This window comes from Ambystoma mexicanum, chromosome 10 (genome assembly GCF_040938575.1).
Source record: "Ambystoma mexicanum isolate Mex_15411 chromosome 10, UKY_AmexF1_1, whole genome shotgun sequence".
Lineage (NCBI taxonomy): Eukaryota > Metazoa > Chordata > Amphibia > Caudata > Ambystomatidae > Ambystoma > Ambystoma mexicanum.
Genome location: NC_090932.1, coordinates 549,107,148 through 549,132,711, shown reverse-complemented (window position 1 = coordinate 549,132,711; position 25,564 = coordinate 549,107,148). Strand labels below are relative to the sequence as shown.

The window sequence follows — 25,564 nt, the reverse complement described above, 5'->3', positions numbered from 1 at the left end:
TTGGTTCTTGTAACTATACACGTTATTCACGTGCGGATAAGTATTTGAATAACTTTAAAAAAATAGAAAAATAATTTGACTAAACTCAGAACATGTGACTAGTTCCTTGCATGTACTGTCTTGAACGAAAAGAAATTGGACGCAAAATGATTATGGTACATGGCCTTACCTTGACGAACAAACAGTTAGATGCAGGGATCAGAGTAGTTTCTTGTCGTAGAACAGGGAGCAGTTCACAGGTTGCAAACTGAGGAGTTTCCTCGAAGTGGTCACGGAAGTTCACAGAGACGAAGAGCAGATAACCAGCACCTTCACAGGTTGACTAGCAAAGCGCAAAGAAGTGCTCATTAGAAATATGAAGTGGGTTATAAAGGATTCGAAACAGGGGTGTGTTTGTGAATGAATGACGTGTATATGTCGTGGCATTATGCGGTTTGCAGGGGGGCGTCCAGCGTGAGGGGGGGACGCTTGGCAGGAGACACGGGGTCTGGAGGTAGACATGGGAACAACAACCCATGCTCTATAGACCACTTTGAAGTGTACATGGTCTTTGGCACCTCTTGGCCTTTATCGCTCCCCGACAGCTCCACTTGCCAGCGCAAGTACCCCGGTGCGAACTGCCTTTGATAGGGCGGGGGGTGGATTGTGGCGGTGGTCGTGCAGACAAGACACAGGAAGACTCGTGAATGGAGACACACTTATGTGGATTGCAGGGGGGCGTCCAGCGTGAGGGGGATGCTTGGCAGGAGACACGGGGTCTGGAGGTAGACATGGGAACAACAACCCATGCTCTATAGACCACTTTGAAGTGTACATGGTCTTTGGCACCTCTTGGCCTTTATCGCTCCCTGACAGCTCCACTTGCCAGCACAAGTACCCCGGTGCGAACTGCCTTTGATAGGGCGGGGGGTGGATTGGGGCGGTGGTCCTGCAGACAAGACACAGGAAGACTCGTGAATGGAGACACACTTATGTGGATTGCAGGGGGGCGTCCAGCGTGAGGGGGGACGCTTGGCAGGAGACACGGGGTCTGGAGGTAGACATGGGAACAACAACCCATGCTCTATAGACCACTTTGAAGTGTACATGGTCTTTGGCACCTCTTGGCCTTTATCGCTCCCCGACAGCTCCACTTGCCAGCGCAAGTACCCCGGTGCGAACTGCCTTTGATAGGGCGGGGGGTGGATTGGGGCGGTGGTCGTGCAGACAAGACACAGGAAGACTCGTGACTGGAGACACTTATGTGGATTGCAGGGGGGCGTCCAGCGTGAGGGGGATGCTTGGCAGGAGACACGGGGTCTGGAGGTAGACATGGGAACAACAACCCATGCTCTATAGACCACTTTGAAGTGTACATGGTCTTTGGCACCTCTTGGCCTTTATCGCTCCCTGACAGCTCCACTTGCCAGCGCAAGTACCCCGGTGCGAACTGCCTTTGATAGGGCGGGGGGGGGGGGGTGGATTGGGGCGGTGGTCGTGCAGACAGGACTCGTTTGCCGCAGGGCCTCACCAAGGAGAGGCCATCTTACTGCATGTAAGAGGCAGGCTGCAGGATCTAGTACATGGAAGGCAGGGGGTGAGTTTATAAATACCTCACCCTCCCAGGAGAATATATGGGTGCAGTTCACCCTGGAGACCCTGGATGCCTAGGCAGTTAGTCAGCAGCAGGCTGGCCTGTGGTGGCAAGGCGGCACGGGCCAGAGGGGGTCATCTCTGTACCCGGTGCCCAAAAGGATGATTTATTATGATCAACCATATTGATTATTTACCTATAACCATGTTTTGTGTCAATAAAATCCAACGGCCTTCCTTTTATTGCCAACGCTTGAACAAAGTGGTGTGGTAAGTATTTTTGGGGGAGGAGGCAAGGCCGGGAGGCTTGATGCCAACCCGCAAAATAACATATGTATGTCTGCTGCATATGGGTTCAACGAGACATGTGGTGTGACAAGACAAGGCACAGGAAGACTATTCAACGGAGACACACCAGATTCATTTAAAAAATCAAAACAACCATTGTTAAAATATATGTTGGGTTTTATTTTAGATCTTAATTTCAATTGAACATAAATAATAAACATTACACATTATAAAGTTCCGGTTGCAGCACATCCAGGGAAAATCCGCGGTATTGTCCACTGTCGCTGGGGAAATGTTGTCTAATGGCAAGTACCGCACAGGCAGGTATTACTCTCCGAACGCGGTGTCCGAGCCTCCCGTGAAGCCACCAAGTGAAGCAACGATAGGCCACCAGCCTGTACCACCTGTGAAAATGAAAGATGCAAACTGTATTAAAATGACAAAACTTTCTTATCACTGTCGATTCAGGTAAAAAATGTCATTCTGCTTTGAAAAAAATTCTATCTAGAAAATGCACAATATGGAACCAATTTACATGCATTCGAATGATATGTAGATGTAATTTTATATGTGGGAGACGACCATGACATAGTAGTGGCATCACTGACATCACAACCAGAGTATACTTACTCGTTACTCGGATTACGCGGACGAACAGTGCCGCGAAGTTCGTGCATAAGCACCATCATCCTCCTCAACACGGTCCGTGAGAGGCAGGCTTCCCTGAACTCTGGCAGCTCGGTGATGCATTGCGGACTTGGCTCGCCTTCCGAAATGTAGGCCAAGCACCCGGAATTTTCACGGCAGCAGCAGTTCTCCTCCTCAGTTGGCATTAGCTCGCACCGATTGCACGTGCACCAGGTGGAGACGCCGTCCATGCGACATGGTCCAGGCTCTTCATCCGTTGACTGGTCCTCCCAACTGCCGTCCGAATCCCCATCGTTTCCGCGTGCTTGCCTTTCCAGTAGTTCCTCCTCGGTGTACTCGGGCTCGTACATATACGGCATTATTGTAGCCATTGTGTGGTAAAGAAAGTAAAATAATTTACAGAGATGGTACAGGTGTTCACAAGGCCTAGAAGCGGCGAAGGTAGCTGACCAGAGCACAGAAACGAGTCACAGAATACTCAAAGTAACACAGAAAGAGTAATGGAATCGAAAATCTGCTGCTGTGTGTTGTGAAACGGTGTGTTTATACTTATTGAGGAAAGAGGCGTCCTGCCATTTCCATGGCGACACTTCATTAGCTGAGGCGCAGCGATTGTTGACACGAAACGTGCTTTGGCGTTGGGAAATGGGCGGTACACGTCTGCTGATGTCAGGCTCAGGGGCGGGGGATTTGATTTAGTGCCGCAAAAGCAGGTGAGCCAGGGCGATGGGGGGAAATGATAGGATTATCAGAAAATGGCGGCTGATTTCGAGTGCGTTAATGGACGAAAAGTCGGGTAAGGTCCATAGGAAAGTTTTCTACGATCTACCGATTTATGCTTAAAAACACATGGCCAAACCATAGGAACAATAAAAAAAAAGTCCCGGAACTTTCCTTTAACTAATAAGTGACTCTCCTTTTTATATCATTAAAATTTCTCCCACAAAAGTATAACTTTTTCCCAGTTACAAGACTTTAATAATTAGCAATTTAGTGGATGTGTTAAGCCTTTGTTACCGCCTTTTAAAAAGGCACAAGAGCGTGAAACATATCTGCAGGAAAGTACCTGAACATTTTATTTAACATAAATGAGTAAAGAATAAATATCTGAAATTGCACTGTTATGGCTATTCCTTTTGGATATAGCAAAGCACAGGAACAGCAGTACTGCACCACCATCTCTATCTTTTTGTTTGTTTATTTAATGTGCGTGCCAGACCCGAGGGTATCAGGGCGCAGGAGGTAAGAAGGCATACAGCTTGGTTACAATGGTTGAGGAGCACATCAGATAAAACGGAAATAAAAATGAAATGACATAAAATCTAGAAAAGCAAAGATATATGATGTAAGTACAACAAGGCATAACAAATAGGATAAAGGATACATACAATAGAATACAGGCATATATATATATATAGGAAGCTAACTAATGTGGCGTATGAAGCAAAAGGGTTATTTACAATTGTGGCCTTGGTCTGAGGATTTACTTCTCATTCTCTAGGAGCCATTTGATCAGATTCTGCCTGAATTTGGTAAAAGTTTGGTCCATTCTCAGTGTGGATGGTAAGGAGTTCCACAATTGTGCCGATTTTGACTGGGAAGCTGGTGCCCCCAATAGTGGATAGTTTGAAGCGTGGCACCTGAAGACGGTTGAAGTTGGCTAATCTCGTGGGTCTGATTGAGATTTTTCTAGATATTCTTTCTCTCAGGTAACATGGTGCTTATTGTTTAGGCATTTATGGATGAGGGAAGCTGTTTTTAGGCCGATTTTCTCCTGTGTAGATAGCCACTTGTATTTCCTTCTTGTTTCAGAGATGTGGTCTTTTCTTGAAATGCTTAGAGCAGCTCTAAGGGCATTGTTTTGGAGTATCTGTATTTTATTGATGATGTATTTGTTGGCACCAATGTATAAGGAGTTACAGTAATCAAGTTTGGATAAGATAAGAGCTCTAGCTAAGATCATGCAACTGTTAGATGATAGGAATTGTTTACCAGCTCTAATTTGCATGTGTATACTGTAGATGAGGCCAGAGTATTTACCTGTTTGGTAAATGTGAAGGTTGAGCCGAAGTAAAAACCTACGGTTTTTACTTCTTTGGCAACTTTGAGTTGCCATCGATAATGAAGGATGAATAATCGGGGCTTAGTCTGGTAAGGTGAGATGCAGTGCCCAAGATGATGAGCTCTGTTTTATCATCGTTCAGGCAAATTAGCCATCCATGCCTGAACGATGTAAATTCCATTCACCAAGGCCAAATCCTTATCATAATCCCCAGTAAGTGGTAGGAGGATCTGGGTATCATCTGCGTAATTGGTGTAGGTGAAACACATGATCTCTGGGGCACCCCACAAATAATTGTAATGGGGTCCACTGCTGCAGATGGTGAGAAAACCCTCATAGTCCTGTCACTGAGTAAGGACTGTATCAATGCTATTGCTTATTTGGAGAAGTGGGCTGCTGAGTCCAGGTGGCTACATAAGACTTTGTGGTTCACCAAGTCAAATGCAGCCGAGAGGTCAAGGAGGAGGAGTAGTGTTAATTTCCATTGTCTCTTAGTTTATCTATTTGTGCCTTAAGATCGGGTAGTGCTGTTTCTGTACCATGTTGTGGCCGGAAACCTGATTGGCGAGAACCTAGGAGTTGGTTAAGTTCTAGGAAATTCTAAATTTGGGTGTATGCTACCTTGTCTAAGAGTTTCAGGAGGAATGGCACTGTGGTGATGGGCCTGTAATTAGTTGGTATAGTAGGGTCTAATGTTTGTTTCTTCAGAAATGGGACTACCCAGGATTCTTTAAGGTTACAGGGAATGGTGCCAGATGTGAAGGAGGCATTGATAAGTTTAGCGATAAAAGGTGCTAGATCTCGGGCGGCATCCTTGATTAGTTGTGCTGGGCATTGGTCGCCCTTGCAATTTGAAGGTTTGAGTGCAAGTATAACTTCTCCAGCATGGGGTCTGGCATGGATTCACATGCTCATTATTATTCTCTGTCGTCAGGCTGGGAATCCTCAGTAAAGACAAAATAAGTTTCAGTTTTGTTTCTGAACTGTCTTTCTACTAATAACCAATCACTGGTGTCTGGGTCATACTGCCCCAGCCAATGACTGCCCTTTACCTAAGCCCCTCCTCTGGCAGCCATCTTCAGATTTTTACTGCACGTTCAAGTGTTGGGAGTCCTCGTGCCTAGCTCTCGAGCTTTACTGCGTTTTGCATTTTTCCAAAGAGTTTACTCTTTATTTTTCTGTCAAATCGCGCCTCAAGCTCCATCGATTCATCTTCCGATTAACAGGGACCCGTTTTGGAAAGGTCTACGCCCCTTAATGGTGAATTTTCATCGAATTTCACTTCTCTGAGGATTCCGGGAGATCATTGAGGCCTACCCCGCATGGACATGGCCCAAGACAAAGGAGACTTGATACCCGTTGGATCCAAGCTGTTTAGGATCTGCCCAGGATGTGGACTGCAGAACGTCTTCTAGGAAGATGAGCACTCCCGGTGCCTCTACTGCCTTCACGCCGACAAGTCGCACGTGGAGGAAGACTGTGCGTTCTGCAAGAACATGTCCATATGGACCATGAAGGATCGTCGTAAACAACTCACTGACTGGCTGCAGGCGAAGAGCCCAGCAGCAGGTGAGAAGTAGTAGTCTGAGCGGTCTTCTAAGACCTTTTTAGGGCACTCCGGCGACGGAGGCCCAACAAAAGGCAAAGCACAGCGGGAGCGCCATTGGTTCGGGCTCCTCGGCTGCCAAGCAGGGTGTGATGTCACCAACGCCGTCAACCACGAGCCAAAGCTCCGGCTCGGTGAAAAGGAAGTCTGAGAACTTGGGTAAGCTTTGGGAGAAGCCCGGTCGGTCCCGATGGAGAAAGCCAAGGGGGGGGGGGGAGCGAGGCGGTGACCCTCCCCCCACGGTGAAGGCCTCAGACACGCCCAAGGTCGTGAAGGCCCAGATTCACCCGGCTAAGGCCTCGATTGAGGGAGTTGTGGCGGCCATGGGAAGCTTGCAGAGGCGACCCCAGTGGAGACTATCTCCAGGCCTAGAGTTTTACTGCCATCCCGGAGGGGATAGTCTTTCCAGCCTATCGAAAAGAGCCATGTGAAACCCGGGGCTGAGAAGGAGGGGGTGGGCTAGGTAGTCCTAATGGACTCAGATACCTCCTCCGAGGACGAGCTGTCTGTCATCAAGGCAACCCTGGACAAGAGGTTTGAGGAGGTCAAGGCTTGCGGGAAGGATCCTGACGAGGCGGACATAGAGAGCGAAGGTGGAGGCGACGAAGAGCGGCAGGTTGAGGAGCCTCTGCCGACACTCCCGTCTCAACCGATGCCAACACCGTCAGACAGGTCAGAAGACATCTTGCTGGCACTGCACACCTTGTGCACATAGATGAGGACAAGGTTGCCCTTACCGCCGGCGGACGATCCAGCGGCGCCTGGACCGTCGGGGAACCCTCCAGCCAAGCGTAGGTGAGTCCATCCACCCCCACCTTTCCATCCTTCTCCATCCCCTCCGCCGAGGGATGAGACGGAGACGGTGACGACTGGGACGGACGACGGCGGAGACGGAACAGATCGCCCCCACTCCGGGCTTCCCTTCCCGACGAAATTGGCTCGTTTCACGCCATGATCGCCAGGGCCTCTGAGCTTTTCCAACTATGCCCCGAAGAGCAGAAGGAGGGATTCCTGCATCAACGACAGGAGGCCAAAAGGAAGACCGTACTCTCAGGCCTGCTGTTGGACAATATCTGGGACGAGGGAATGTCCCTTCTGAAGAACCCGTCCACGACCCCTGCGAAGAGAGACCGGTACGAGAAGAAATACCGGGTCCCAGATTCCGCTCCTATGTGCCTCAGGGTGCAGTCGTCCCCAGATTCAATAGTCTCTGCGGCGGCCAAGAAGAAATCTGCAGGGGCGACGGCATCGACTTCCACTTCCCCGCCGGACGGCGAGGGGAAGAAGCTGGATGCCATGGGACGTAGTGTCATCTCGTCAGCAGCGACGACCATTAAGGTGGCCAACGCTCTCGCTATCGTGGGCCGCTACAATGGGGAGCTGTGGCTTAAAATCGCCCCCCTCCTGGACCTTCTCCCGGACGACAAGAGCGGAGGCCCGCAAAATCCTGCAGGAGGGCGAGGTAGCTTCTGATCACGGTAGCCACGGACATCGCTGACAGCAGTTTTTGACAGATGGGCAACGGCGTTTGCCTTCGCCGGCACGGTTGGCTCAGAGCCACCGACTTCCATCAGGACGTACAGAACAGGGTACTGGACATGCCCTTCGACAGGAACAATCTGTTCGGGAAGGCATTGGATGGGTCACTGCAGGCCATCAAGGCTGACACCGAGACGGCCCGTGCCCTGGGCACGCTACATCAGTGACAACCATCCTTTCGGACCTCCAGAGGCAAGTCCCAAGGTGCCTCCAAAGGATTCGGCGGCAGCTCTTCGTCATACCGCCAGGCGGCCTGTTTTGTCGCAAGAAGCCTACAGAGGCCTCAACAAGGCTGGTGAGACATTGTCACCAAGGGGCCCAAGGGGGCAAGGCCTCGGCGAAGCAGGACTGAACCGGCTGTGGTGTCGGGCCCCCACCGAGCACTCCGGTGGGAGGCCGGCTGGCGAAATTCGTCAGCGTGTGGGAATCAATCTCCGACTGTTAGGCAGTATCCTGTGCAGTTCCCTTAGGGAGCACTACAGAAGATTAAGACTACAGGCATATGCAATAAATCGTCTTTGGTATCAGTCTGTACCACAAAGATTTAGTTGGTAGCTGTGGCTAAGCAGTCAGACTTATCTCAAGAGGGAGATGAGCAGTATTCAGGGTTTATACAATAAGACTACAGTACTATGGTACAAGGAAACACTGACCAAAGCTTTGTATTTAAGAAGAATATATATATTTATTTTACACACTTCTATTTCAACACATCAATCACAGGTATTAAAGCATGTTTAACATAGTCAAGCAAAGTATACACAACTCCCTGATTAAATTGTAGACAAGTTTGAGCTAGAGTGAAAACTGAGCAAAATGGCACAGTGAAAACCAAACACAAAGGGCACTGTAACAATTTCTCCTAAGGGAGGGAAAGTAACTTGTTCTTCTACAGGAATATACTCTTAAACACCCTAGCAACACTTCCCAATAAGATTGTGAACGGGTTTAGGCAAGGCAGTACTTTAGCATGTATAATACTGAGGTGAAAACCGAGCAAAATGGCACTTCGCAAGTTTAAAGAATGGGAAGGAAAAGGTAGTTATAAGAGTTGGGTGCACCAACACATTTCTAGGTGAGAAGCAATCTAGAGAAGGCAGTTATAACAGATTTAGCCAGAGTCAATAGGCCTGTGCCAGAGTCCGTGGTACAGGGCAAAGTGCCTAGAAGCAAAATATCCTTGTAGCTGCAGTCAAGTCTTTGTTAAACGATTCAAAAAGGTGGTTGCAGAAGGCGAAAGACAATGTTAGATGATAGGCGCGGCCAACCGAGGAGGTGGGTAAAGGATTTCAAACACCTTTAACCGTACCCCGCTAAACGGGAGGCCTGGCGGAACAATGTACCTGAAAAAGTGGAAGCGTCTCCTGCGGTGGCAGTGGTTCCAGTTTGTGTTGTCCAGCAGAGGAAGAGAGGCTCTCGTCGTGCAGCAAGGTTCCAGTTACTGCACTGCCCAGGTAAGAAGCCAGCCGCGGTGATGCCGAAACGGATTAAAAGGTACGCTCCTTTAAATCGCGGCCGTGGTGGACGGGTGCCTAGCTTATCCAGTCTCCGAGTGCAGGGCACTGGCGATTTGACTAAGGCAGGTCCTGTAAGGCGATTGATTGATTGAGCTGGTGGGGCCAACCAGTTTGCCAAGGGAAGAAGGCTCTTGCAGAGGAAGATCTTCTCTCGCCGTGTGGAGAAAAGTGGCGAGACGCTGCAGCAGGGCTTCACCAGTGGTTCAGTTGTTGCAGATGTCTTTTGCTTCTCTCCTATTTGGCTTCTTAGTTCCAGTGGTGATGCCTTGCTCTTCCAGTCCTCAGGACCCTGCTTTTATGCAGACAGACCCCCATTCATACAACCTAGCTGTCCTTCACACATGGGAGTGGTCATCCTGGCGGGAGACCCTCCAGCCTATCAGGGCAGAGAGCGACTTGGGTTGCTTAGGCAACCCTGTCCAGGGGGCCTACTCCCCCTCCCGCACAATGGGTCCACCACAGACTCAGAGGCGCCGAAAGGAGGGCTTCTTGGTAGAAGCCCGCCAAAAGGACGAACAAAGGATCCCTCACCTGGGTTAGGACCTTGGAGAAAGACACGAGAAAGAATTTAAAGTTCTGGCAAATAAAACCCACTGGAGTAAAGTTAATATAAAAATAAACCAGCGGTATGTTAGAGGCTGTCAGTAAAATTGGTAGCCTCGAACAATGGGAAAATCTCATAGGGAAATATTTGCGGTCGAATATTTACAGTAGTAACCACTGCCACCAGCCAGAAACTTTTGAGAGAGAGACTGTACGGTACCCTCTCGAAAATGAACACCAGGGAAAAACTATTAACCCTTCCCAGTACTGGGTTGTACTGGTTTAGTTCATAAAGATTGACTAGTAAAGTCAATGGGGACTTTACATGCCCTGGGAGACAGTAGTCAGTCCCAGGGTATGGAATCTATGATTGGGGGTCACTATGACACCCCTGTGTTACTGCACTGAAGGTGCTGTGTAACACAGATGTCTAAAGATGGTTCCTATGAGGGTGAGGAAAAACCCCATAGACATTAAACACAAAAAATAGCCTAGAACACACATAGCAAAATAGCCCAAGAGTGGGAAAGAGTCTCACTCTTAGCAGGAGAAAAAACAAACCCTTCAAATCCAGCAAAGCTGCTGGGGGACTCTATAGGTAAGGGAAATTAGCCATAGAATGAGAATTCTCCCTAACACAGACCGTTGGGTGCTGGATGCCCTAGCCCTCGGGCACACTCGGCACTTCCAATTTCCACCGGTGGCCAGGAAAGAAAACCACATCCCACAACTACTTCTGGAGGTACGAGCGATGCTGGCAAAGGGCGCAATAGAACTCGTATAGTCACGGTACTTCCTTGTCCGAAAGAAGACTGGCAGCTGGCGGCCTATCCTGGAGCTCCGCCGCCTCAACAGGTACATAAAATCCCGGATGGTCACCCTTCAACACGTGCTGGGACAGCTGGAAGAAAGACTTCCTGTCGTCGCTGGACGTGGAGGATGCATACTTCCTCATCTCCATACACAAAGGACATCGGAGGTTTCTATGCTTCGTGGTCCAGGGGCGGCACTATCAGTTCAGGGCACTGCCCATCGGTTTGAAGTCGGCAACAATGGTCTTCACCAAGTGCCTGGCACCGGTGGCGGCGCGGCTGCGTCTGCAGGGTATCCACGTCTACCCCTATCTGGACGATTGGCTCATCCGAGCGAAGTCAAGGGAACTCTCCTTCGACCACACAGCGGGGACTGTCCGCCTGCTCACAGAACTGGGGTTCTCGCACAACTTTGCAAAGTCCTGCTTGGTGCCATCGCAGGACCCCCTGTTCCTAGGGGCCAGGCTCAACACGGTGGTGCGGCTGGCTTCACCGTCGGAGAGGATAAAGGCCATCCTGGGCAAGGTACAACGGCTGTTGGCCATGGAAGTAGCCAGGGTGCGGTCCATCAAGTCCCTGCTCGGCATGTCGTCATGCATCTACCTCGTGCGTCTGTGCAGGTTGCGGATGCGGCCACTGCAGTAGTTCCTCAACACCCGTTGGATACAAGTGGTGGGAAGCTTCGAAGACAAGATCTCCCTCAACAAGACTTTCCGTCAAGCGATCCGGTGGTGGGGCACCCGCACGCATCTCGTAGCGGGCATGGACTTCCAGACCAGAGCTCATCAGCAAATTGACAACGGACGCTTCCCTGGAGGGATGCGGCGCGCACACCGGAGATCTCCATGCAAGAGGACTTTGGCTCCCGCAGGAGAGGTCACTGCACATCAACGTCCTGGAGCTCCAAGCTGTGTTCTGGGCCCTCAGGTCCTTCCTTCCGTCCCTCAAGGGCAAGGTGGTATGGGTCTTCACCGACAACACCACTACAATGTTCTACATCTGGAAGCAGGGGGGCACCAGATCTCCAGCTCTATCCAAGGAAGCGCAGGATCTGTGGCACAGGGCCGTCGCCCAGGGGATGTTCCTGCTACCCTTTCACCTGGCAGAAGTGAAGAACACTGTCGCCGACTCACTCAGCAGGGTGCTGCGCTCTTGCCACGAGTGGGAACTTCGGCAAGATCAAGTAGATCGCCTATTCCGATGATGGGGGCAGTCCCCAGATCGATCTGTTCACGACGGCGACGAACAGCAAGTTCCGGAGGTTCGCCAGCAGGTTTCCCCATCCGGGGAGCATGGGGGATGCATTCTCCTTCCCCTGGGATGGCCTGTTCCTCTATGCATTGCCACCGTTGCCGTTGCGACTCATCAGTCAACTCAGACGGTCCCGGTGCAGGATGATCCTCGATACACCGGCGTGGCCGAGGCAGATATGGTTCCCGGACCTTCTGGGCATGTCCGCGCCCCCTCCGGTCAAGCAACCGACGGACGTGGATCTTCTCGCCAGGGAAGGAGGCGCGATCCTGCATCACGACCCAGGATCTCTGAACCTGCAGGCCTGGCTCCTACAGCACTAGAGTTTGGAGGCTACAATATCCCGGCGGACTGCAAGGAGGTACTTGCCAAGGCCAGGGTGTCCTCGACTTAAGTGCTATGGCCATAAATGGAAGAGGTTCTCTGTCTGGTGCCGTGCACAGAAGATCAACCCTCTACGGATTATGGCCCCTCAAGTGCTGCCATGCTTGCTGTCGTTGGCCAAGGCGGGGCTGGTACATGCCTCCATCAAAATTCATCTGGCGGCTATATCCCGCTACACCGAACTCTGGGGCAGTCGTCGCTATGATCTCACTGCCTGGTGAAGGAGTTCATGAAAGGACTGTTCCGCTCGTTCCTGCCGGTGAAGGCTCCGGCCCCGGCGTGGGAGCTCAACGTGGTGCTGACCAGGCTCATGGGTCCACCATTCGAACCTTTGCATTTGGCGCTGCTGAAATTCCTATCGTGGAAGACAGCGTTTCTTGTGGCCATCACCTCCGCGCAACGAGTGGGAGAGATCCAGGCCCTCTCCTGTAAGCCACCGTAACTGACATTCCATCAGGCGAGGGTAGTGCTGAGGATGCACCCCTCCTTCATGTCCAAGGTGCCGTCGGACTTCAAACTCAACAAGCCCTTGGTGTTGCCTGTTTTCTTCCCGTCGCCAGCTGAGAGGACTTTGCACTCGCGGACCGCACAGAGTTTTCGGAAGACATCAAAGTTGTTTGTGAACATTGGCCCTGTGAACCAAGGGAAGGCCCTCTCCAAGGCTTCCATTTCCAGATGGCTCTCTGGCTGCATCATGCGCTGTCACCGGTTGGCAAACCGACCGTTGCCCGGCCGTCCGAGAGCCCATTCGACCAGAGCGACCGTTGCTACTACGGCGTTCCTGTCTGGTGTGCCCCTGCTGGACATCTGCAGGGCAGCTACGTGGAGGTCGACGCACACCTTCACGAAATTCTACTGACCGGGATTCCAGGGCGGAGTCCAGAGTCGGCCAAGCAGTGCTGTGCAACCTGTTTGCTTGAAGGTGAGCCTGGTGAGGAGGTAAGAGATGCTTAATGTTGAGCCTTTTCACCTCCTGTGTTTGCATGTGTGTACTGCTATGTATTCTTGTATTCATGAGCATGTGAATCCATGCCAGACCCCATGCTGGAGAAGGAACAAGTTACTTACCTGTAACTGTTGATCTCCAGCATGGGTCTGCCATGGATTCACATGCAAACCCTCCCTCCAACCCCTCTGCGGCTCTGCTCTTGGTGCTACTGCCACTTTATGTCCTACCACATCTGAAGGTGGCTGCCAGAGGAGGGGCTTAGGTAGAGGGCAGTCATTGGCTGGGGGCAGTATGACCCAGAGACCAGTGCTTGGTTATTAGTAGAAAGACAGTTCTGAAACTAAACAAACTGATTTTTTTCTTTACTGAGGATTCCCAGCCTGACAATGGGGAATATTCATGAGCATATGAATCCCTGCCAGACCCATGCTGGAGAACAACAGTTACCGGTAAGTAACTTGTTCCTTTCTCAACCTCGCTAATACATACTTTGGAGAAGTTAAACTGGGTGAGGTGTAGTCTTGGGCAGAGGTATTTTGATGGAGGGCGTTGGAGTTGTTAGTGAAGCTTTCTTTTGGGCTATTTTATTCTGAAAGTTGGTGACTTTGTTGACTAGTTCATGCTGAATGTCAGAGCAACATGTTTCATCTTTGACACAATTGTCTTGTAATAGGATAAAGGTTTCTAATTCTTTTAATATTGTGAAGTGCTCCTTCATACTAGAATTGGATTGTGTGGTTCTGTTATACGTTTCTTATTTTGCCAAGAGGATATCGTACGTGTATTGGGTTGAAATGTTGATTACATTCATTTTATTATCTGCAGTGGGATGTAGTTTCCATGCAATTTCGCATTTTCTTTTATCTAACCTTAAGTTTTTCAGATGGGGAGTGAACCAAGTGTTAAGGTGACTTTTAGGTTTGCTGTTTCTAAGTTTTAAAGGGGCGATGTCAAGAGCTGTAGTCATAGCTTTGTTATATTCTTTGACTAATAGGCTAGGATCCGTATTGTCAGGTAGTGAATTGAGATTAGGAAGGATATGGGGAAGGAGATTGTTTGCTGTAAAAATGTTCTTATTCTAGTTAGTGTGGTGAGGGCAGGTGATGGTAACTGTGTGATGAGCCTTTTAGTTTACAGTGTAAAAGATATAAGGTGATGGTCAATCCAGATTTGAAGACAGATGGAGGTGATAGAGGCATTAGAGATGTGATCTGCAACCCAATCGCAAATCATCCCTTTGTTATGAGTTGGTGCATTCACTCTCTGGGTGAAGCGAAGTTCTGTCAGGATGTTAGCTACAGAGGTAGCCTGTTGGTCATTAGTGTCGTTAAATCCTAAATTGAAGTCTCCGAACAGTAGGGTTTGTGACGTATTTCTTAAGTTCTCCGACAGGATAGTGGATGTCTTCGTTAAAAGTACTGATTAGGCCAGGGGGTCTGTATATGAGATGGATGTTCAAGGTTTGAGAGTTGGCAGTGGGTAGTTTTAATGATGAGGATTCACGTGATTTAATATTGGGCGAAGAGGTTATTTTCATAGAGAGATTAGATTTGACAATGATGGCTAATCCTGCGCCTCGTGATTCGCATCTATCAGCTCTAAGGATAGTGTAGTTATCTGGTACTGCTAAGGTCAGCACAGGGCCTGCTGCCTCGTGTAACCAGGATTCTGTAATAGCAATGAAGTCATAGTCATCTGCTAAAATGACTTCAGCTATTTCTGTTGCATGAGTGACTAAGGATCTTGCATTTATTAGAGCTCCTTTTTAGGTCCGGTACAGACTTATCTGGTGGAGGTGGTTGGAGTGTGCTGGAGCAAGCACGTATGCAAGTGGGAGTCCTAGGTCTTTTAGAGTGGGACTTTGAATTGGGAGTGGGGATAGTCTTTGTTATGGGTTTATGAGATACTCTGATTCTATAGTGGTCTGGGCTGGCCTCATGTCTGATAGGTGGTTCAAATAATTTTGGCAGCTGTGCCAGGAGTCTAAGGTTTCTGTGTGCCGTGTTGCAAGGGGTCTTTTGGAAGGGTGAGCCCATGGGTATACCGGACTTGTCTATTGGTAGATTGGAGGTCATGGTAGTATGAGTGTCTACAGTGTCTGCTGTATTAGTGGACATGAACATAGTAGATAGTACCATTAGGTTAGTCAGGGCGCCTAAGTAGACTAGGTTTAGCAAAGTGGGGTACATAGTGTATTAGAGCAATTCATATAGTGTAGCATTAGGACAAATTGAGCAATATGGCAATAGTGTTTGCATTTAGCACAATGTGCCTAGATAGTTATAGTAGATGGGTAAGGCAACATTCATGAAAGTATACATCAATAATGGCTAGTGGGTTGGTCCAGTATTGGCAGGTATAGTGTACTAGTAGATTGTAGGCATGTAGACTCTCAATACATACAGTTAAGGCTTTGATAGCAAGTCTAAAGTTAACACAGATAATTGCAATCAATAGGTAAATTCAGCATAAGGCAGTACATAAAAGCTTAATAGCAATGCATTGGCACACTGAAGAATAATCTAATGTAACCTAGGCAGTTATGTTTCTTGGGCAAGTCTGGCAGACATGGGCTAATGAAGTTTTATTTGGAGGATTTGTTCTGTACATATTACACATGACTGACACGGGCGTTATACTTTACATTGGATATGCCCCTTTATCTATGCTAGTTTTAGCGATAGCATAGCGCTGTGGGAGTAATCTCTAACATCGCATGGAGTATGGCTAAAGTTAGGCATGCCAAATCAAACAATCTGGGTTAGGAACAAGTAGCGTTTAGCGACAGGTTATGATTATGCAAGGATTAGTCTGCGCGTTGCGAGCATGGCTTGCGCAAAGGCTGTATCAACAATATATGGAACTGGCAAGAATATAGTGGAGACAGTGATGATGGTAGTTCGGTAAAGTGTTTGTGACAAGACTGTACACAATCACGTTAAGTAGGGTTGGGACAGTAGTACTCATTAGCAGATTTATGGAAGGTGCTTTAAGAAGTAGTTTCTTTCTGCAAGAGGGGTTGTGTCTGATGTGTTCAGGATACCAACTGCTCCCTGGTGCGAACAGGGGCAGACGGGGCCTTTTTCTGGCCATCGTCGGGCCGCCGATTTTCCGCCTGCCGGCAGATGTTGTCAGATGAAAAAAAATCAACGTGTTGCTTAGCAACGGATCCAAGCCTCGGTTTGGTGCAGTGAGACGCCCGGCATTTTGTTTCCCATGATTAAAGCGAAATCAGCTGTTTTAGAAGATGAGCACAGCTTAATGGTGTGCAGGCAGGTATTGGGGCACAAAGAAGGGGATTGAGGCAGCGATTACTGGATATTCAGTGTTGGCCTCACCATGGACAATGACTGCTGCTGCAGGCGATCTATGTAGATGATCCACCGTGGTCGCCTTGCATCTAATGTTCTCTGTGGTTGCAGGTGAGGAGTTCGTGGGGGCTCCTGCCCTCTCCACCACACATACATCTACACAGGACATAGTGACAAAGCTGGTACACTTTCCCCAGCAGATGACTTGAAACAATCGCACAAAACAAGTTTTCGAGGGGATTGGGTCCTCCGACGTATTCCATATCTATGACAGTAATCACCACTGCTGTGCTGCTTCGGAAAATCTTTCTGTGTCGATTATGTCGATACGCCGCCCTCGAGGACCTCCTCCGACAGCCGACGTCACCGGATGTTATAAGTAGGACGTACGACGCCCGTAGCCTCAATTGCGTTTTTTCCGTGAACGTGTTCACTTCGGAGATCTCGGCGCGCCTCGACTCTTTGGAGTTTCTGTTCTTTCGGTTCTTAGAACCTGTTCGTTTGTGAAGTAAAAGTCCTTCCAGATGTTTACCTCTTCTTCCACCCCGCGTCCAGGCTTCAAGAAGTGCGGGGACTGCGGGTCCAAGATGTCCATGACGGACTCGCACGACGCTTGCCTCGGGGAGGCCCATGACACGGATGATTGTGTCGACTGCCAGTCGCTTACGTCCAAAGCCTTGTGGGAGCACAAGAAGAAACTGTCGGTCGGTAAGATGTTCAAGCCCTGGAGGTCGAGGTCCACGGGGCTTTCGACGAACGATTCGAGGGGCGACTCTCTGCATCGTCGTCAGACGTCCAGTGGGTCTCGGTCCCGGAGTGGGTCCCGCCACTCCTCTGCCTCTTCGAGGCACTCCCGGAAGCGCCGTCATCAGTCGCCTTCCCCGTCCTCATCCGAGGACTCCACCCGTCGGCGGGTCGCTTATCCCACCAAGCATGCGACACCGGAGGAATGGGCTTCCTTCGATAAGAAAATGCTAGCGATTCTCGAATCGCAGGGCACTGGTCCGTCCGCGCCTCTGAGTGGGGTCGGTCGTGATCGGACTAGAGACACCGCTCGTACGCCTTCGAGCTCGGGTGGTCGGCACGATTCGTGGGAGCGGTCCCGCTCTGATGAGGGGAATCGTTCTAGTCATGCCCGTTCCAGGTCCCGGTACTCAACGCGCTCGAGACCGTGTGAGCCTGTGATGTCTTCGAGGAAGACGTAGACGCCTGTGGCGCCGAGGTTGTCGATGGACTCTCTTGAGGCTCCGCCTCTGAGGAAGTCGTCGACGCCATCAGCGCCCAGGATGTCCAGGGACACGCTTGGGGCTCCGCCCTCGAGGCCTGTGTCGATGCCGTCGATGCTGTCGCCGCCGCGTTCGGCATCTATTCCCTCAATGCCTTTCGAGGCTGTTTCGATGGGGGTACCCCGGGGCACGGTAGAACCCCCTAGAAAGGCTCTGGCCAAGGTAAAGCATGGCTTTGTTCCCCATTCTGTGCACACTTTCCGCCATCTTGAGTACATTTTGGAGGTCGATGAGGGCCCTGATGATGGCATGGTTCCCGATACGATGCCAGATGATATTCTCTCAGGCCATAGCCAGATTGAGGACCTGCATCAGTCCCTGCACGACGCCAGTGGTCTGGACACCTCTCCGGAGGTGGAGTTTTGTAGGCCTGAGCCTGGCACCCATGCCGACTCCTCGTACCGGCGCCTTATGTCTAGGGTCACCGAGTACTTGGGGTGGTCTGCTCCCCCAGGGGATTTTCTTCAGGATGACGTCACGGATATCCTCGACCAAGGTCCACCAACTGACCCGGTACTGCCGTTCCATATGGCTCTACAGAGGAGGGTGGCAGCGGCTTGGACTGCTCCTGAGAGTATCCCGGCAGTGGGCAAGTCTTTGCCATGAAAATACCACCCAGCCAGTAGCGACCCCTGCTACTTGACCAAGCACCCCGCTCTGGAGAGTTTGGTGGTGCAGACAGCTACGGCCCCAGCAAAGCAGGCGTCGTATCCTACCATCCCTCCTGATAGGGACGACAAGTGTTTTGATGGTAGGGCGAAGAAAGTGTTTTCTTCAGGGGGTATGGCCCTTCAGGCGGCCAACTCCGTATGTGCCTTGTCACGTTTCACGCACACTCTGTGGAACTGTTACCTTAGCGGCTGAACATATTTCCGAAGGGAACGAACAGGATGGTTTTCTTGCTATGATCCAGGATGGCAAGGACGCCATGTGTGAGGCAGTTCAGTCGGGTTTGGACATGGCAGATTGCGTCAGCCGGTCCATGGCGGCGAGCACCGTAATACGCAGGTTTGCGTGGTTGCGCAAGTCGGGGTTTCCTCCTGATGTGCAGGCCTGGCTCCTCAACATGCCCTTGGACGGTGAACATCTTTTTGGCAGCAAGGCTGACGAGAGCCTTGAGAGGTGCAGACCTCCAAAGCTGCAGCAAAGTCGTTGGGCGCTGCAGTTCGCCAACCTCTGCCTTTTCATCCTAGGGGACAGCAATGGAGGGGAGATTCCTTTTGTTATTACTCATCCTTTGGTAAAGCGAGAGGAGCTGCCAGTCAAAGGGGCCACCATAGGAGTGCCAGAGGTGGAAAGCAGGGTACTCGAGGTGCCAAGGTCGCTTGGGCAGTTGCCTCTTTGCCCTCAGGCAACACCGCAGCCGCTTCAGCTCAGTCATGAGGCCATGTCCCATGGTTCGCTGGTTGGGGGAAGGCTGGCGCAGCATCTTGTTGAATGGCGTGCCATTACTTCAGATGTGTGGGTTCTGGAGATCATAGCCCACGGCTACTGTCTTCCCTTTTGGCAGAGGCCTCCCGACAATCCACCGGGGAATCTCTCGTTGCAGAGTCCGGATCCGCTCCTTGTGCAGGAGGTTCAAGCCCTGCTGGAGAAAGGCGCCATAGAACTGGTGCCTGTAGCGGAGAGGAACAAGGGATGGTATTCTCCTTATTTTTTTACTTCCAAGAAAGACGGGGGATTGAGACCCATCATGGACTTGCTCGGTTTGAACAAACTCCTCAGGAAGGACAAGTTCAAGATGGTTACTCTTTCTCAAGTCCTCAGGCCCTTCAACTTCAGGACTGGTTGGTGTCTCTACCTCAAGGACGCTTATTTTCATGTGCTGATCCATCCAAAGCACAAGAAGTACCTGAGGTTTGCGGTTGGTGACTCGCACTTTCAGTTTCGGGTCCTGCCGTTCGGATTGATCTCCGCCCCGAGGGTCTTCACTAAGCTCATGGTAGTGGTGGCAGCGCATCTCAGGAAAGGGGGGGATTCACCTCTACCCCTACCTGGACAATTGGTTGATCAGGGCACGCTCTCCTGAGCAAGTCCTGGATCATCTGTCCGTCACCTGCCACTCCCTCCACAAGCTGGGCTTCTCCCTCAACTTAAAGAAGTCCCACTTGACGCCAACTCAGAGGCTCCAGTACATCGGAGCAGTGCCCGACACGTCCCTGGGGCAGTGTTTTCCTCCCCAGGTGAGGGCTCATCACATTCAGCAAATGGTGCACAAGTTTCAGCATGCCCAGAGTCTCCCAGCGTTTGAGTTCTTGAGATTGCTCGGCCTCATGGCAGCCTGCATTCTTCTGGTGCCAGAGGCCAGGTTGCGGATGAGATCTTTGCAATGGGCACTCAAGCTCAAGTGGTGTCAGTCCTCCGGTAGGTTGTCGGACCCTGTTCAGGTGCTGTCCTCAGTCGCCCAGGACCTTCTGTGGTGGGCCGTCGAAGGCAATCTGATGAAGGGGGTTCCATTTTGGCTACCCTGGCCGGAGGTGACGATCGTGATGGACGCATCCCTCACGGGATGGGTAGCTCATGCCAACGAGTTGACAGTCAGCTGTCGTTGGTCTCTGTCGGAGTCCAGACTCCATATCATTCTGTTGGAGCTGAGGGCCATCAGGTTGGCCCTGAAGGCTTTTGGTGCCATCTGTGCTGGGGAAGTGTGTCCTGATCATGACGGACAATACAGTGGCCATGCATTACCTCAACAAAAAAGGTGGGGGCTAGGGTCACTCCTGTTGTGCAGAGAGGCGAGGCAGCTCTGGTTCTGGGCAATCCTGCAAGGAATATCACTCTTGGCAGTTCATCTGGCCGGAGAGGAGAATGTGACCGTGGACGCTCTGAGTAGGCAGAGCAGTCTCTCACGAGTGGGAGTTGGCTCAGGAAGTCCTTCTGGAGATCTTCGCCCTTTGTGGGACCCCGACAGTGGATCGCTTTGCGACCAGTGCCAACTGGAAGTGCGAGAGATTCTGCTTAAGGGAATTGTCTCAGAGAGGAGCCTTTGGAGATGCCTTCTTAGTGGATTGGTCATTCCCACTTCTGTATGCGTTTCCTCCGGTCCCCATCATTCCTCAAGTGTTAAGGAGGTTGCGGCGGTTCGGATCCCACATGATCCTCATTTCTCCGGATTGGGCCAGGAGAGCGTGGTACCCGGACCTTCTAGAAATGTCCATCTGCCCTCCATGCTGTCTTCCCTACCGAGAGGATCTGCTCTCGCGTGAGGGGGGCGGGGGGGTTGGGCTCTCCATCCAGAGGTCAAGACTCTCAACCTTCACGCTTGGTATCTGAAAGGTTGAGGTATAAGGATTGGGACCTGCCGGATGGCGTGATGGAGGTGTTGCTTTCGGCCAGGTGGCCAGCAACCAAATCCCTGTAAGTTTTGCGACTGGTGCTGGGGACAAAATGTTGATCCTTTTCAGTGTTCCATTCCCATGGTTCTATCTTTCATGCTTTCCTTGGCCCGCAGGGGCCTTCAAGTAGGTACCATTAAATGTTACCTGGCGGTGCAGTCTATCTTCAAGCGCTCAGCTGAAGAATGTTCTTATTTTAAGATTCCTTTGATTTCCCAATTTCTTAAAGGGCTCACTAATGTGTTCCCGCCGTCCCCGTTCCAGGTGCCGGTTTGGGATCTGAATTTGGTCTTGAAATTCCTGATGGGTGCTCTATTTGAACCTTTGCACTCTTGTCCTTTAAGACTGTTGTCTTTCAAGATGGTGTTCTTGGTTGCAGTTACATCCACTCGCAGAATTAGTGAATTGCAGGCACTTTCATCTAAGCCGCCCTTTAATGTGTTCCACAAGGATAGGGTTGTACTGAGGATATATCCTTCTTTTCTACCTAAGGTAGTATCTGAATTTAATTTAAGCTAGAAAGTGGTTCTTCTGTCTTTCTATCATCCTCCTCCTCCTCCTGGTAAGGAAAAGGAGCAACTCCATAGGTTGGACCCTAGGAGATCTCAGAGCTTTTATATTTCTAGGTTGTCCAGGGTCAGAGTGGACGATCAACTCTTTGTGGGGTATGCTGGACACCGATTGGGCCAGGCTGTTACCAAACAGACCTTGTCCAGGTGGAGTATCCTCACTATTACTGAATGTTACTGATTGGCGGGCAAGGACCCTCCGGGAAGGTTGCATGCTCATTCCACTAGGGGCGTGGCTACTTCCACAGCCCAGCAGCGGGGAGTTCCTATTAGGAATATTTATGACGCAGCCACCTGGGCTTCTACCCACACCATTGTTAAACATTACTCCCTGGATACCATCCATGGTCAAGATATGGCCTTTGATAAGGTGGTTCTTTATTCTGCCATCTGATTGGGTATTGTAAATTCTTTCCCGCTTCCATTTTCTGGTACTGCTCTGGGAGTCTGTCAAAGATGTGCAATACGTTGGAGGAGACAATCCATTTGAAGAAGAAGTTACTTATCAACTGGTAACGTTCTTTTGACTGGCTGTTCCTTCAACGTATTCCACATCGCCCTCCCAGCCTGCCCCTCTGGAGAATTTCCTATGCTATTGCAGCTTACGGTTCCGCAAGGCTATGTGCAGTCAAGCAGTCATTGGATGTGTGCATGTTGCACGTTATGGAGGAAAAAACAAACGGAGGCTACGGGCACCGTGTGTCCTATTTATAACATCCGGTGACATCCCCTTGACGGGAGGCCTTCGAGGGACATCGACCCGACGCAGGACGCCCTCTGCTGAAAGTGTTTCCGAAGTACACAGCTGTGGACATTACATGTCAAAGATGTGGAATACGTTGGAGGAACATCTAGTCGAAAGAACGTTACCAGTTGGTAAGTAACTTGTTTTTCTGGATAGTGACAATGCTTGTCCTGCATTGAATGTCTGCATGCCACACTTTCTGTTTACAACTACATTTTCGATTGGAGGGAAGATGGTTTAATGTTTTCTTTTCTTTTATTCCTATTGTGCAAACAAACTGTAGGTGATTGATGCTTCTAAGACGATCGATGATGTGCATAAAGAAATCCGAATTCTCTCTGATGAGGCCATTAAGGAAGCCCAGCAACAGCCTATTGGAGAGCTTTGGAAATAAAACTAGAACTCATCTTTTTGGAGAGGGCCCAATGCTTGCATTTGCTGAGTTGTCGTCCACCTTTTGAACTAAAGGATCAGCAGGATATTCTAGTGAAGTCCAAATGTCTACCGTATTCAATCACAGATTTGTTTACATACACTGTTTCAGTGAAATTGTTTTTGTTTAATCATTAAGCCTAGGTTTGTCAAGCTCTGGCTTAACTCTATCTGGTGCAGCTGTACAACCCACGTAGTCTAAACAGTTTTGACCTTTAATTATCACTCGGTCTTGCCCTGTTGCAGAGCAGTGATAGAAAGCTGAACCTCCGAAATATCGTGCCCAAACCCATGAGGGGACACTAGCAATTTCCATATTGTTCCTATATACTGTCAGGGTTTTCTTCAAAGCAAACCCCATAGTGAAACCACAAAAAAAGCAGTCCCTTGTTAACTGGACGTGAGGAAGGATGACCACATTCTCACCTGAAGTATTGTTCGCTCAGACTGTCAAATTCTCAGTATGTGTGGATTGCCTTAGTCTGTAACTTGGATTTGGATTTAAAACCGTGCCAGCACCTGGGTGAACTACACCCGAGCTTACACTACAGCAACACAGCCTTGCTGGTCTGAGTGGAGGCTGTCATTTTGCTCTTTCAAAAAGACAAACCATCTGTATCTACTTGCAGCTGTGCACTGCTAAGCCAGCTCTCGCTTCCTTTGTCGTCCTCTCACTTATTGGCAACTTATCTGGCATTTTATGAAACAAATGCTATACATTGTATGTATTTGAAGCTGAAATGTAATGGACCAAAAGATGAAAAACGGACTTGTATATGAATCAATGCTTGTCAGGGGTGTTTTTACTTGTCTAATTGAGTTGCTAGAGTTTTGAAGAATTTTAAAGAACTACTGCTTTTTGGGTGCCGAATAACCATCAGGTAAAGTTACATAACTAATAATTGGAGAACGAGGCATTTAGAAGTAGCAGCAGCACATATCTGCAAATGTGTTCATTTGCTGAGAGTAGGGCGATTAACTGTTGGTGTTTTTGTTTTATTGTGCACATTTGTCTTCTACTTTACATGCATACTTGTATTTCATGGAATCAGCAATGATCAGTCGCTGGTCTTTAATTTGGCATTTCTCATTTGAGACTTTGCTTAATTTGAAAGTCGGGCCATGCTTGTTTTTATAGCTAAATTGTCTATGTTCTGTGCAAGTGATAAATACCTCATTGTAAATGTGTCACCTCACATTGCTGTTTTTGTTGCAAGGGTAACGCTGTGCATGTAGAACTATCAAAGTTAGTACAGTATTTACTGCTGCATTCTCTAGTTACCAATTTGATATTTAGAATTCACTTGTTCTTTATTTTGCTGCATTTTCTTTGCAAGGCTACCAACGGTGTGTGCAGATTTGAACAGGTTGCCAATTGTTATATTGAGCATATATTTTAATGTTTAAATGTCTTTTTATTTCACAGAAGTACACTTTCACATTTGTATGCCTGGTTCTATACTGCTTGGACACATATCTTTCTCTTTGTTGTCTCTTCGAAAAGCATATTTCTTGTGCTGGTTTCCCCTTTGACAATCATCAGGTCATGGGTCTCTAAATCGCCAGAAAAACCTTTTTAAATAAATCACGAAACTTACATTTCGTTTGTATGATAACATTAAAGCAATTGTGTTCATTATCTTGAATCACTTGCTTCTGTCATGTTGTACCATGTAGTGGCCATTTGTGTCATAATAAGATAGTTAAACAATATGTAGTGTTGCATTTCCCATACATTACATTTGTCTAATGTATTGCATTCATATTCATTTTATTTTTTTACAGTGGACACCCTGAGCGCCCCCCCCCCCATTACTCCCCCATATCCCCTTCTCTCCCCAATCCCTACACTTTTTCTTTAGAAGGTTATCCGGTCAAATTTGAAATGCTACAATGACTTTTTTCTAAATTACATTTTGGTAAACTAAATTTTGTTGCTCTGTTTTCAAGTTTTTTTCCTAACGAAAATATAGCTATATACACTGGCATCAGTACTGGCACATGTGGTCATAGTATGAGGAAACCAAAGTGTTTGGAACCATTTGTAAAACAGGAAATTACAATAATGTAGGCGGCAAATGTTAGTCATATGTATTACTGAATTTCAGTTAAGCCACTGTGTCGGGTTTTTAAAAATATGATCCAACAAGATGCACGTGGTGAATAACCCCCCCCCCCCCCCCCTTTGACTGATCAAGTATTGTCCTGAAAATGCTATATATTGAGATACAAGAGTGTGCAAATTGATGAAATATATTAGTTGTATCAAGACCATTAAAACAATAATACATCGGGAATCATTCCAAACTAGTTTATTCTATTATTCCCACAGCTAGTAGTACACTGGCACCTGGATTCCCATGCTTGGATTATATTTTACTTCTGTAAATAAGGTGTTTTACTTCCGGATAATTCTTTACTCAAAAACAATGTGAACTTTGTTTAATGTTTATGTATGTAATTGCTACATTTAGACAGATCTAAAAAGGCTTGCATAAACCAAACTAAAATATTGCATATTATAAACTGGAACTATAAGAAAGGTAAAATATAGCTACAGCAACACAATTAAATCTTCATTCTAATTGTTGCCAAAATAATTGCTATAGCCTTAATCTTAATTTCATTAACAATCAAATCTATTTTCCCACTGGCTTAAACCTGTTAATATAATATCATAGTTATTCTGGATGAGGCATAGATGGGATTGGGGAA

General features: G+C 48.9%; 1 protein-coding gene across 1 annotated transcript in view; it reads left to right on the top strand.

Annotated features, from left to right (window-relative positions):
- The window catches only part of DTYMK (deoxythymidylate kinase), a 372,901-nt gene extending 348,406 nt beyond the window's left edge, over positions 1 to 24,495 (top strand). Inside the window, exon 5 of the mRNA XM_069618126.1 lies at positions 22,701 to 24,495. Within this exon, the coding sequence (XP_069474227.1) occupies positions 22,701 to 22,811 (111 nt within the window). The 3' untranslated portion in view covers positions 22,812 to 24,495. The remainder of the gene's footprint in view (positions 1 to 22,700) is intronic.
- Positions 24,496 to 25,564: the final 1,069 nt, after the last annotated feature.